Source organism: Pleurodeles waltl, chromosome 4_1, assembly GCF_031143425.1.
Source record: "Pleurodeles waltl isolate 20211129_DDA chromosome 4_1, aPleWal1.hap1.20221129, whole genome shotgun sequence".
NCBI classification, from domain to species: domain Eukaryota; kingdom Metazoa; phylum Chordata; class Amphibia; order Caudata; family Salamandridae; genus Pleurodeles; species Pleurodeles waltl.
The window spans coordinates 339,402,169-339,415,997 of NC_090442.1; the positions used below are offsets into that span (position 1 = coordinate 339,402,169).

Here is a 13,829-nt window from a genome sequence, read left to right on the forward strand (position 1 = left end):
CCATGCCTCTTCATCAACTGCTGAGCTAGTCTGTAGAACCACAAACCTATTCAGAGTAGGGCACAAGCATACTTCAGATTAATCTGTGCTCAACCCCCTGGTTGCTTGGCACCGAGCAATGAGACTTAACAAAGGGACAATGTGTAAGGTATTTGTGCAACACTTCAAACAGTAAAACAGTGAGAAAAAAACACACAAAAAGAATGCACATCAAGTTAGAAAAGTAGAGCAAAATATGATAAATGAAACAAGACCTTCATGGCAAAACTCCAATCAGTAGAATCAGAGTTATGAATTTGTAAAGAATAAACTGTAAAATAGTGCCTAGAAGCGTAAAGCTCCAACTCTGCCTATCTGATCACGCTGGTCTGGGGCAAAGTAAAAAATTCAGACCAATCGCAATGGAGCGCAGCTTGGATACTGTCCCAGATTAGTCCCACTGAAGTTTTACCTTTTCAAGTTTTGTGCCATGAGACCCGTTCACATTTGAGAGGGCAAAGGGGAGCAAGGAGAGTGTCATGGGTGGTGGTTGGCATGGCGCGATAAGCAGGATGAATGGTGCGGACAGCTGGATGGTACTTTGCGTTGGTGGTCCTCCGTGGATGATCGATGCTTCCTGTGTGAGGAGAAGGGCTGGCGGTGGCTTGTGCTGAATTTCAGTGTGAGTGCCGTGGTCTTGGTGTGAACAGGCCCATTCATGGTTGCATATAGGGCAAAAGCTTGATTATAAGGATGTTGAACCACTCCAAGGGTCCAGGACTTGAGGGGCACCACTTTGGGGGTCAGATACTCACTGCAGCTGGGTCCAGGTTCTCAGATCAGAAGGCCAGCTGGGTCCAGGTTCTCAGATCAGAAGGCCAGCAGGCTTGCCCTTTGAGTTACTCCGGGGTCCTGGGTTGCGAGATTAAGTTGCAGATCCACTTCTTCCCCAGGCAAGAGGGCAGCAGGCCAACACAGAAGGGCAGCGGTTCCTTTAGAACAGTTATTCAGCAGAGTGGCAGTCCTTGTAGCAGTATAACAGTCCTTCTTCCTGGCAGAGTATCCACAGGTCCAGAAGTGTACTGAGTTGGTGTTGTTTGAGGGCCTTCTTTTATAGAAAGTTGTGCTTTTGAAGTGGGGTGAAGCTTCTAGAGACATGACTTTGAAGTGCACATATGCCCTTCCTTCCTGTCTCTAGACTAACTACAGGGGATATGCAAACCTTTCTGTGGAGGCAGGATACAGCCTATTCAAGTGTAAGTGGGGCTGGGCCCAGCTCCTCCCACCCATCCTACCAGTGAGGGCCCATCCAGGCACAGCTAGGCTCCCTTTGTGTGTGGCTTTCAAGGAGGAATACATAAAACCCAATGGTCAGCTACACCCAGTCATGTGACCAGAGACAGCATCGGTTGGCTGAGGCAAGAAAATGCCAATTTTCTAAAATTGCAAAAAGAACAGATGATGGACGGAATGCTGAACAGCACGAAGATCTGGGTTTAATCCATCGTTTCTTTAGCTCACCACGCCACCCCAGTTTGGACCCAGCCACCTCTGGGCATACCGTTCCCAAGTTGGGCAACAAATGCAATAAAGAGCAGATGATGGACGGACTGTGAATAATGCAAACATTTACCTCCAGTCACAAAGATCTGGGTTTAATCCATTGTTTTTTTTGCTCACCACGCCACCCCAGTTTGGACCCAATCATATGCAAATCAGACTTGACCCTGTTCCCCATGGGAACAGTCCAGCTCGAACTGCCAAGCCAAGTCCTCTCTGGACTGTATCAAGCATCCTAGGATCGGTTTCAGGGTATCACCCTTCATCAGCTAGGCTAGCTTGAAACCAGTGGCGCAGTGAGCATGGGACCCACGTCTGGGCATACCGATCCCACTTGGGGCGACAAATGCAAAAACAACGGATGATGGACGGAATGCTGAACAATGCAAACATTCACCCTCAGTCACAAAGATCTGGGTTTAATCCATCGTTTTTTTGCTCACCACGCCACCCCAGTTGACCTAGCCATATATGCAAATCAGTCTTGACCCTGTCCCCTTGGCAAGGGGCATGGGAAACCGGTCCCAGAAATTCCCATGGTGGTTGACAGGGTTCTCGAGGAAGAGGCCCCTGAGCTAACGTGGGAAGACATTGCCGCCCTAGGTGACCTACCTGAGCTTGCTGGCTGGCAAGTTGAGGGTGGGCCCATCAGGGAGGAATTCTGCAAGGTGCAGAAAGAGTGTCCAATTTTTGTGGGCTTGAGGCAACAGGCCTCAGCCCAAGCAGCAGGTGAAGCCTCTGGTGATCACCTGATCTTTTGGAAGAATGATCTCCTTTACAGTGAGCCTAAGGTTCCTGAGTCTGGGGCAGCACGTGTGCTGGTGGTTCCCCAGTGTTACCGGGCCTTCCTACTGGGTCTGGCTCAAGACATTTCCCTGGCAGGACATTTGGGGCAAGACAAGACCGTTGCCAGGCTTGTCACCCACTTCTATTGGCCCCGGATGAGGACAAACTCAGATGCTTTCTGTAGGTCCTGTCTCACCTGCCAGGCCAGTGGAAAAACAGGGAAAACGGTAAGAGCCCCCTTGATCTCCCTCCCTGTCGTTGGCACCCTTGTTGAAAGGGTGGGCATCAATATTGTTGGTCCATTGGACCCCAAAACTGCCCCTAGGCAACAGGTTTACCCTGGTTTTCGAGGGCCATGCCACCTGCTACCCAGAGGCAATCCCCCTGAGGACGGTGACTGCACCTGTGGTGACCAGAACTCTGATGGGGATATTTACCCGTGTGGGATTCCTAAAGGAAATTGTGCCTGACAGAGGCACTAACTTCATGTCTGCATACATGAAGTCCATGTGGGATGTGTGGGGTGACCTACAAGTCCACCACACCCTATCACCCCCAATCCAATGGTCTTATGGAGAGATTCAACAAGACCTTGAAAGGCATGATCACAGGCCTCCCTGAGGCGTAAGTGGGATGTCCTCTTACCATGCATTCTCCTTGTTTACAGAGAGGTACCCCAGAAGGGGGTGGAGTTCAGTCCCTTTGAGCTTCTCTATGGGTACCCTGTCAGGGGGCCCTTAAGTATTGTCAAGGAGGGGTGGGAGAAAGCTCCCAAGGCACCCCTTCAGGATGTGGTCAGCTACATGTTGGCCCTCCGCAACCAGATGCACCGCTTCTGGAAGATGGCCAAAAGTAACCTTGAGGCCAGTCAAGAGGTAATGAAACGCTGGTATGACCAGAAGACCACCCTGGTGGAGTTTCATCCTGAAGAAAGGTGTGGGTAATGGAGCCAGTGGAGCCTAGAGCTCTCCAGAATCGCTGGTCTGGCACATTTGAAGTCAAGGAGTGAAAAGAGGAGGCCACATACTTAGTGGACCTCCAATCCCCTTAAGGGTACTCCATGTCAATCGACTGAAGCCACATTTTGAGAGGACAGAGGTCAACATGCTTCTGGTGACAGATGAGGGTGTGGAGGAGGAGAGTGAACCTGACTTCCTCTCTGCCAAAAAAGGTGATGGGTCAGTGGAGGGTGTCATTCTCTCTGACTCCCTGACCTTGGACCAGCGAGGGGACTGCTACCAGTTACTGGAACAGTACTCTGTTCTGTTTATCCTCACCCATGGACTCACACACCTGTGTGTCCACGATATTGACACAGGAGACAGTCCCCCTGTAAAAAAACAAAATGTACAGGTTGTCAGACAGGGTGAAGGCCAGCATCAAGGAGGAAGTAGCCAAGATGCTGACCCTAGGGGTTATTGTGAAGTCCAGTAGTCCCTGGGCCAGCCCTGTGGTGCTGGTACCCAAGGCTGCTGCACCCAGTGACATACCAGAACTCTGGTTCTGCGTGGACTACCGGGGTCTCAACTCAGTCACACGGACTGACGCTAACCCCATCCCCCGAGCTCATGAGCTTGTGGACAGGCTAGGCGCTGCCAAATTCCTCAATACTTTTGATCTCACATCAGGGTACTTGCAGATCGCCAAGACTGAGGGGCTAAAGAGAGATCTGCATTTTCCGCACCAGAGGGCCATTACCAATTCAGGGTGATGCTCTTTGGGTTGAAAAATGCCCCCACTATGTTCCAACGGTTGGTTAACGGGGTCCTAGCTGGCAAGGATGCCTTCTGCGCAGCCTACCTAGACAAAATTGCCATCTACAGTTCCAGCTGGGAGGAACACCTGCTCCACCTCAAGGAGATGCTTCCGGCCCTGCAACAGGCAGGCCTGACCATCAAGGCCAGTAAGTGCCAGATTGGGCAGGGTTCTGTGGTGTACCTGGGATACCTAGTAGGTGGTGGCAAGGTGCAGCCCCTCTAGGTCAAGATTGAGACTTAGAACCCAAACTGAGGTGAGGGCCTTCTTGGGCCTCACTGGGTATTATCGGAGGTTTAGCAAGGGCTATGGAACCATTGTGTCACCCTTGACAGAACTGACATCCGAGAAACAACCTAGGTTGGTGAATTGGACAGAGGCTTGCCACAAAGCCTTTGACTCCCTGAAGGAAGCCATGTGCACGGCCCCCGTACTTAAGGCACCTGACTACTCCAAAGAATTTGTTGTGCAGACTATGCTTCAGAGCATGGCATAGGGGCAGTTCTAGCACAGCTAAATGGGGAGGGCCTAGACAGTAGTCTTTATTAGCAGAAGGCTATTACCACAGGAACAAAGGTGAAGTGCTAATGAGTGAGAAGCATTTGTTGTGGTCTGGGCACTGAAGAACCTGAGACCATACCTGTTTGGGACTCACTTCCGGGTTCAGACAGACCACAGGCCCCTCAGATGGATCATGCAGATGAGGGGCAAGAATCCTAAACTCTTGAGGTGGTCCATTTCCGCACAGGGGATGGACTTTACTGTGAAGCATCACCTGGGGATTGACCACACCAACGCTGATGGTCTCTCCAGATACTTCTGCCTTGGCGATGAGAGTTCCCAGGAGGTTGGGAAGCTCTCCCCACTTTCAGCTGGGGGGGGCACATGTTAAACCTGACAGCCTTAGGGTGGTCACCCCTAACTTTTTGCTTGCCTCCCTCCACTCTTTAGACACTGTGTTTGCTGGTTTTAGGACTCTGCACACTTTACCACTGCTAACCAGTGATAAAGTGCATATGCTCTCTCCCTTAAAACATGTTGACATTGGCTTATACCCAGTTGGCTTATACCCAGTTGGCTTATTTAATCTACTTGTAAGACTGCAGTAAAGTGCACTACATGTGCCCAGGGCCTGTAGATTAAATACTAAAAGTGGGTCTGCAGCACTGATTGTGCCACCCACATAAGTAGCCTCTTAACCATACTTCAGGGCTGCCATTCAAAGGCCTGTGTGTGCAGTTTCACTGCCACCTTGACTTGGCATTTAAAAGTACTTGCCAAGCCGTAAACTCTTCTTTTTCTACATTTGTCACCCCTCAGGTAGGCCCTAGGTAACCCATAGGGAAAGGTGCTATGTAGATAAAAGGCAGGGCATGTACCTGTGCAAGTTATATGTCCTGGTAGTGTAAAACTCCTAAATTTGTTTTACACTACTGTGAGGCCTGCTCCTTTCATAGGCTAACATTAGGGCTACCCTCATATACTCTTGAGTGGTAGATCTGAAAGGAGTATCAAGGTCATATTTAGTATGACCAAAATGGTAATACAAAATCCTGCTGACTGGTGAAGTTGGATTTAATATTACTATTTTAGAAATGCCACTTTTAGAAATTGAGCATTTCTCTGCACTTAAATACTTCTGTGCCTTACAATCCACGTCTGGCTAGGTTTAGTTGACAGCTACCTTGTGCATTCACTCAGACATCCCCAAACACAGGATGCTCAGTCACACTTGCACAAATCTGCATATTGAATGGGTCTTCCTGGCCTGGGAGGGTGGAGGACCTGACACTTACATGTCAAAGGACAGTAGCCTGCCCTCACACAAATGACTGCCACACCCCCTACTGGGACCCTGGCAGGCACGATAGAACAGAAAGGGGACCTTGTGCACTTCTAAGCCACTCTCTGAAGTCCCCCCACTACAAAGACACATTTGGGTATTTAAGCAGGGTCTCTGACCCTACCAACTGAGACACTTCTGGACAAGATATCACTGGTGAAGAATCCCTGAACCAGAACCTGCAACCTGCCAAGAAGAACTGCCTAGCTGCCCAAAGGGCTCACCTGACTGCTTTTCTGCGAATAACTGCTGCCCTGCTGTTGCCCTGCTGCCTTGCTGTCTTCTGGCTGTGCTGAGAACTGCTCTCCAACGGCTTGGATACAGCTTGCCTCCTGTTCCCTGAAGTCTCAGTACCAAAAAGGCTTTATTCCTGCAAAAGAACTCCTTGTGCGGTGAAAATCGATGTACAGCCTGCAAGAAACGATGCACAGCCTGCATCGAGGTGAGAAAATCACAGCACGCCAAACCGGATTGATGCAGCCTGATTTCCCGAAGAGGAGAATGATGCAGCACTAGCGTTGCGACTGGAAATTCGACGTACGGCCCACTGGATCAATGCAAAGCCAAGCCGGAACAACGCACCCCGACTTCCTGAGAGGAATTGACGCAGCGCCTGACGTGCGGCAGAAATTTCCATGCATCGCCCACTGGAGCAACGCAGCCCCTGTGACTTCGTCCTGCATGACCAGGATTTCAACGCATCGTCCCCAGGGCATCCGAAAACCCCGCAACCCGAAGAGGACCCTTAGTCTACGCGCTGGAATCATTGCAAAGCCTGCCCTGCGTGAAAACTCAGCGACGCATCGTGTTTGTGCACCGGAAAACTTTACGCACACCTCCCCGTTTTCCATGCAACTCCTCCTCTGCGGTCCCTTGCAGGAAATGTGAACGCAAACTAGATACTTTGTGCTTGCAAGAGACACTTGTTGCTTTTTAAAGACTAAAGACACTTTATATCATTTGTACGGTGATATTTCAACATATACTTATTGAATCTTGATAGTTTTGACCTGCATCTTATGAGGTAAATATTACATATTTTTCTAAACACTGTGTGGTGTATTTTTGTGGTGTTCTATTGTGTTATTGCATGATTTATTGCACAAATACTTTACACATTGCCTTCTAAGTTAAGCCTGACTGCTTAGTGCCAAGCTACCAGAGGGTGGGCACAGGATAATTTTGATTGTGTGACTTACCCTGACTAGAGGGATGGTCCTTGCTTGGATAGGGGGTAACCTGACTGCCAACCAAAGACCCCTTTTCTAACAGGTCCCTATGTGTCGGTTTAGCTTGGGGCCAAAATCCACAGCTAAGCACCTTTCTTTGGGAAAATGTGATGTGTCCACGTTGTGTTTTGGGGCATTTCCTGTTGTGGGCACTAGGCCTACCCACACAAAAGAGTTACCATATTTATCGGGAGACTTTGGAGAACGCTAGGTGGAAGGAAATCGGTGGCTCCTCTCAGATTCCAGAACTTTCTGTTGCCAAAATGTGAGGAAAAAGTGTTTTTAAGCCCAATTGTGAGGTTTGCAAAGGATTCTGGGTAACAGAACCTGGTGAGAGCCCCAGAAGTACCCCATCTTAGATTCCCCTAGGTGTCTAATTTAAAAAAAAATGCACAGGTTTGGTAGGTTTCCCTAGGTGCCGGCTGAGCTAGAGGCCAAAATCCACAGCTAGGCACTTTGCAAAAAACAAGTTTGTTTTCTTTGGGAAAATGTGATGTGTCCACATTGTGTTTTGGACCATTTCCTGTTGCGGACACTAGGCCTACCCACACAAGTGAGGTATCAGTTTTATCAGGAGACTTGCGGGAATGCTGGCTGGAAGGAAATGTGTGGCTCCTCTCAGATTCCAGAACTTTCTGTCACCAAAATGTGAGGAGAAAGTTTTTTGGGGGCAAATATTGAGGATTCTAGGTAACAAAACCTGGTGAGAGCCCCACAAGTCACCCCATCTTGGGTTCCCCTAGGTGGCTAGTTTTAAAAAATGCACAGGTTTGGTAGGTTTCCTTAGGTGCCGGCTGAGCTAGAGGCCAAAATCCACAGCTAGGCACTTTCCAAAAAAACACATCAGTTTTCAATGTATGAATGTGATGTGTCCATGTTGCGTTTTCTGTAGCGGACATTAGGCCTACCCACGCAAGTGAGGTACCATTTGTATCGGGAGACTTGGGGGAACACAGAATAGCAGAACAAGTGTTATTGCCCCTTGTCTTTCTCTACATTTGTTCCTTTCAAATGTAAGACAGTGTGTAAAAAAGACGTCTATTTGGGAAATGCCCTGTGATTCACACGTAATTCAGAGATATGCAAATAACCACTGCTTCTCAACATCTTATGTTGTGCCCATTTTGGAAATACAAAGGTTTCCTTGATACCTATTTTTCACTGTTTATATTTCACCAAATTAATTGCTGTATACCAGGTTTACAAGGAAAACCCATTTCAAGGTGCAGCTTATTGACTCTGGGTACCTAGGGTTCTTGATGAACCTACAAGCCCAATATAGCCCCGCAACCAGAAGAGTCCAGCAGACGCAATGGTATATTGCTTTTGAAAATTTGACATTGCAGGAAAACGTTCGAGTAAAACGTGGAGAAAAAATGCCTTTTTTTTTTTTACCTCAATTTTAATTTTTTTTTTATTTCAGCTGTTATTTTATGTAGGAAAACCTTGTGGGATCTATACAAGTGACCCCTTGGTGGATTCCAAATGTTATCTACTTTTCAAAAATGTTTAGATTTCGAGATTCAGCTTTGGTTTCACATCCATTTTTTGTCACTAACTGCAAGGAGGCTAAAAGCACAAAAAGTTGTAAAAATGGGGTATGTCCCAGTAAAATGCCAAAATTGAGTTGAAAAATGTGTTTTTCTGATTCAAGTCTGCCTGTTCCTGGAAGCTAATGATTTTAGCACCACAAACGCTTTGTTGATGCCATTTTCAGAAACAAAAACCACAAGACTTCTTCTGCAGCCCTTTTTTCCCATTCTTTTTAAAAAAACGAAATTTTTGCTGTATTTTGTCTAATTTCTTGGTCTCCTCCAGGGAAACCCACAAACTCTGGGTACATCTAGAATCCCTAGGGTGTTGGAAAAAAAAAAATTGCCATGGGTAGCTTATGTGAACCCAAAGTTATGAGGGCCTAAGCGCAAACTGCCCCAAATAGCCAAAAAAAGGCCTGGCACCTGACGGGGGGAAAGGGCCTGGCAGAGAAGGGGTTAAGCTCTTTGATGGCTGAGCATTGTATGGCGGAGTGCCTAAATAAGGTACAATTTAAATTGTCATTTGCATGTCACATGCCCTAATGATTTGACAAGTCTGTCTAAATTCACTTTCAAAGTTCATAATATATGAATTTTCATTCCTATAGAGATTATTTATGGGTAATATTTTCACAGATTTGTATAATACTTAGCATGAGTATCTTCTATGGCGTGTAGTGGGGTTTTGAACAGCCCGAAACCTGCAATTGTCTAGCTGTTCCCGAACGTTTTCTCAGCCAGTTTCTGCATTGGGAATAGAGGTTTTATTCCGTGAGAGGCAGAAACAATCCTTTTTTAGGCTGTTAATGAGGTAGGAACACCACAGTAGTTGTGGGGTAGAGATAAGGGGGCTTTTGGTGAAAGAGAAAATATATTCTCAATGAAAAAATAAAAATACATTCAAGTACAGTTGCACGAAAGCAAAGGCGTTTTTTCACGACAAATTGAAATGTGTTTACAATTATGCATAGGGAAGTGTCTTCAGATGCATGTAATTGGGAATTCACAATCGTCCTTGGGAAATCTCCCACTGTCTCAGGTTTCCTGGAGTAATTCGAGAAACATTGGTGAATTCTAAACAAAAATGTAAGTCTGCACCCACGTGTGGGAATAAACCTACGGATGTCACTTTCCTATTTGATTTATTTATATAACCAAGGCCCTTTGTTTCTACAGGTACACACAGTTCATGTAACTGGAATGTCTTATCAAAGAAAAAGTGAGCGGCCTAACTTTGAGCTCTGTCCTTTCTAGTGCACTCCAGTTAGTTTCTAGTTGTGAGGAAGAAGATCATACATACCCTATACACCAGTGAGCGTTTTTATACGGTATATTGTCTTCCCTCGAAATATATAGAACTGCCATAGACAGTTTCCTTTCTGCTTCATGCAGCAGCCTCTCTCAAAAAAAGTTATTTAGAAGTTTTTTTCCTGGCCTGCCATTCTTGCTTGTCTTATCACTGGAAATAGGTTTCACCCCCATCCCTCACACAGGCGCACAGTTAACTCTCGGTTGCGCCTTGTTATAGAAGGAAATATGTTCATTCCATCCACCAATTTCCCTGCTGATACTGTCCTAATCTTCTCCCATGCAGCCACAGTTCGATCCTTTGCCTTGTGTTATGGTATGTTTTCACAGCAGGTTTTTTTTTTTATTCACAGGTTCTGATTTCATTAAAACTTCGACAGGAAAAGAAACAGTCAACGCAACCTTCCCTGTAGCTTTAGTGATGGTGAGGGCTATCCGAGACTTCTTCTGGAAAACGGGAAACAAGGTATCTTGTACAATAAGTTATTTCTTTTTCTACCCTTTCCGCCTTTTTCTGTACCGCAGATAAAATCGCATCGAAGCAATATGTTATTAGAGAGATCAGGAAAAGAGTCACCTTTCTAAGATAGATGTAATAAGTTAAGAAGTAGCAAGTTCAATTTACTTCTCATTTAAAAATAATAAATTCAGAATAAAATGGTCTATTAAGAGAGGGTTTTCCTGAATTGGGTGTAAGCTGACTTCTTGACCTTTTCGTTGATTGGAAGCTGTTTTATCAGAAGAGAGTTGTTAAATTGCTTATTTCATGATAAAATTCTTTTGCCCTTAAAGAGGTTTTCTGCACAAGCACTGGCTAGCTAAATTGGGTCAATGCAGAAAATAAACTTTCTGAAAGGAGGACATGCTTGTGGAATAGCATTATTGAATGATAAGCTGTGTTGATGATATGAAAAGTGTGCAACATAATGGGAGATAATCTTTTCCTGTCATGATTGAAGGACAAACACAAATTGGTTTGCTGTTAGGAGCCCCTCTGCCTAAAAAAAACAATTACTTTTACTTATGTGAGGTGACGAGAAAGTTCTTAAGGAAAAGAACTCACTCAACACAAGAATGAACTGGAATGAAACAGCATTGACTGCCCTTGTACATGCAGGTAATTGTTTAGATCTGAGCCTGGCTGTCCGTTTACCTTATATATTCAGATTAGGTTTAGGACCCGGCCTCCTTTGACTGTTGGCTTATTTGTCTCTTTCGTCCATTAGGCTGGGAGATTGTCAATTGCATCTTAGACCAGCCCAGAGGAGTATTTTTTTCTCTCACTGTAATGCTAATGGCAGTTACGTGTATTAATCCACCTCCAATAGAGTGCTTGCATTGCACTACATTAGTGACCGTTTTACCTCGACAGAGTACACTCAGCCAAGAGTTTTTTGCGCTCAGTTTATCTCACCGCACCATGTAGACAAAGCAAATTCTTTTTTAATTCATTTAATCCTAAATGTATTTATTATTAAGTGCAAGCCTAAACCTAAGATGGCTCCTAATGGTTATTTTTTTTCACATCTCCTGAACCACTCCACCAATACAATAATAATTGTTGCCACGAATGCCATCCCATCATAAATACCACCATTACCAGTGGTAATACCACACACCACAAATTCTAGAACCCATACCCTCACTTCAACCAACCGTCAATGCCATCCACACCAGGGATTTCCAAACTTTTCTGTAATAAGAGCTACTCATATTGAATGAAAATCATTCCGAGCTACTAATATTTTTTGTGTTGTAATAGTGACCTCATGAGACAGGATTTCATTTGTGGCTGCCATATGGAAGATTACCAACAGAGAACATCTCAGTACATGAGGCATGGTTGCCAGCAGTAATATAAAAGGTTTTGTCAATATGCAATGCTTCTACTTGGGTAATACATAACAACCATAGCTGCAGTGCCCCAGGCATCAATGTAAAATGTTTGCAGTAAGTCTCCCCAATGACACAAGTTATCACTGGAATATCAGCTTTAAATGTATTTTGAATTTACACTTATTTTTCTCACATCAGCCTATGAGTTCTGAAAATGCACACATTTACATCTCAACAGCATGCTTTTCAATTTGGTATACATACATTAATTAAACCAAGCAAAAACATTTAATTTAGTAGGTTGGGCTGCACACATGAGAGCTACTTATAGGTAGCTGGAGAGCTGCCAGTGACCCCCGAACTTCTAGCTGGTGACGCCTCATGTACCCCAATATCAGCATTTCAAGTACTACTAGCAAAACCACCATCAACAATACCACCATCAGTTCTACCGACGTCACCACTAATATTACCGCCAATACCGACACCACCAATACTAGTAGACACCAAAAATAACACCAGCTATGCCATGATAACCAATAATACACCACTTTAAAACCACATCTCTACTGCTAAAAATACCACACATACCAATTCCACAAAATCACCACCAATACCTTCACTGATGGCATCACCACCAATACTATAAACCACCACGTTGAGTACCACCAGCACTACCACACTGCTATTACCACTACCAGGCCTCGAAAAAGCCAATAAATATGGTTTTAATATTTCTGAGTGTGCCTGTTTACATGCATTGTTGCATTAAACCCAGACCTATTAGCTTTGTCAGTTCTTGTTGACTGAACTAACCAGCTTAACGTCAGTATGGATACCACTGGGCATGCTTTCTTTGATTCAGAGAGGATTGTGTAACCACATAAGCTTTGCACATTTTTTATGGTTTGTGTCTGCAGATTTCTGACTAATTGTGAGCTGCACCACCATTTTATATTGGCTCTCCAAAATGCATTTACAACATAACAGTTTTTGCTAGATGACTGTGTGGCTTTCGTATGCCTGCTAACGTCACCCTACATTTGCTGTTGACAGTATGCCTTTTCCTCAGTTCGTTTGCTATTAATTGTCAAGGGTTTGCTACACTGGTTTATTTGCAGTTACCTTTAGCACCGCATTAAGGAATCTTTTTCTCCCTTTTTCTTTGGCTTTACATTAATTCTAGTTAAACCATACTTTACATTTTGCAGAGTATTTGTATTGTGGTGGCAGTTAACATATACTCATTATAATCAGAAATGCTCCATATGGAGACCTGGATAAAAGAACGTAAGCAATGAAATAGTTAGTGGTTGCACAAAACCTGATTTTGATGGTGCATTGAATAAGGGAAGAGGAGTGGAACATTATAGAGTGAAATAATCAGACTGTATATTAAGTGCTGATCATAATTTTGATACATCTAGCTAGGTTAGCTGCACAATTGGTATGAGGGCTGCCATGAGTGACTGGCTAGGTTCATGCTACACACATCATCCTAGCAAAACCATACATGGGAAAATAAAAGATCTATTAAGATTGTCTTTTTAAAACTATTCAGTTATACCAGTCCCAAATCTGTCCCTGAGTGGTACAAAATATGAAGTGAATGGAATCCAAAAGAAAACTTACATTTTTCGAGCGTGTACCAGAGTACCAATTTGGCCAAGAAATGGTTAGTTGGTATGCAAATCTTCATAATTTACTTCTGTGTAATTACGCTAAATGACTTAAAAATTACACAACATTGCACATAATTGTGCAAAAGGCAAATCTGTCATTTTATGCAATATTTTTGAGCGAAATGCATCGTCTTGTTATTTTTTGGTGTGCTTTTAAAGAAGAGCACTGTGTACAACAGCAGCATGTGTTTGGTGGTTCCTGTGCAGTGACTGTAAATTATTACTACGAATGGCGCCTAAATACGTAAAGTGACATAATGGCGTAATTTCGAGAATTTTTTGTAACAAGTGTAACACTAAGTTCCCGAAATGATGA

At 44.7% G+C, this 13,829-nt stretch overlaps 1 protein-coding gene across 1 annotated transcript in view; it reads left to right on the forward strand.

Moving 5' to 3' along the window:
* The window catches only part of DERA (deoxyribose-phosphate aldolase), a 332,278-nt gene that overhangs the window by 287,481 nt on the left and 30,968 nt on the right, over nt 1–13,829 (forward strand). The window contains exon 7 of the mRNA XM_069228473.1: nt 10,349–10,461. Coding sequence (XP_069084574.1) covers nt 10,349–10,461 — 113 coding nt within the window. The remainder of the gene's footprint in view (nt 1–10,348; nt 10,462–13,829) is intronic.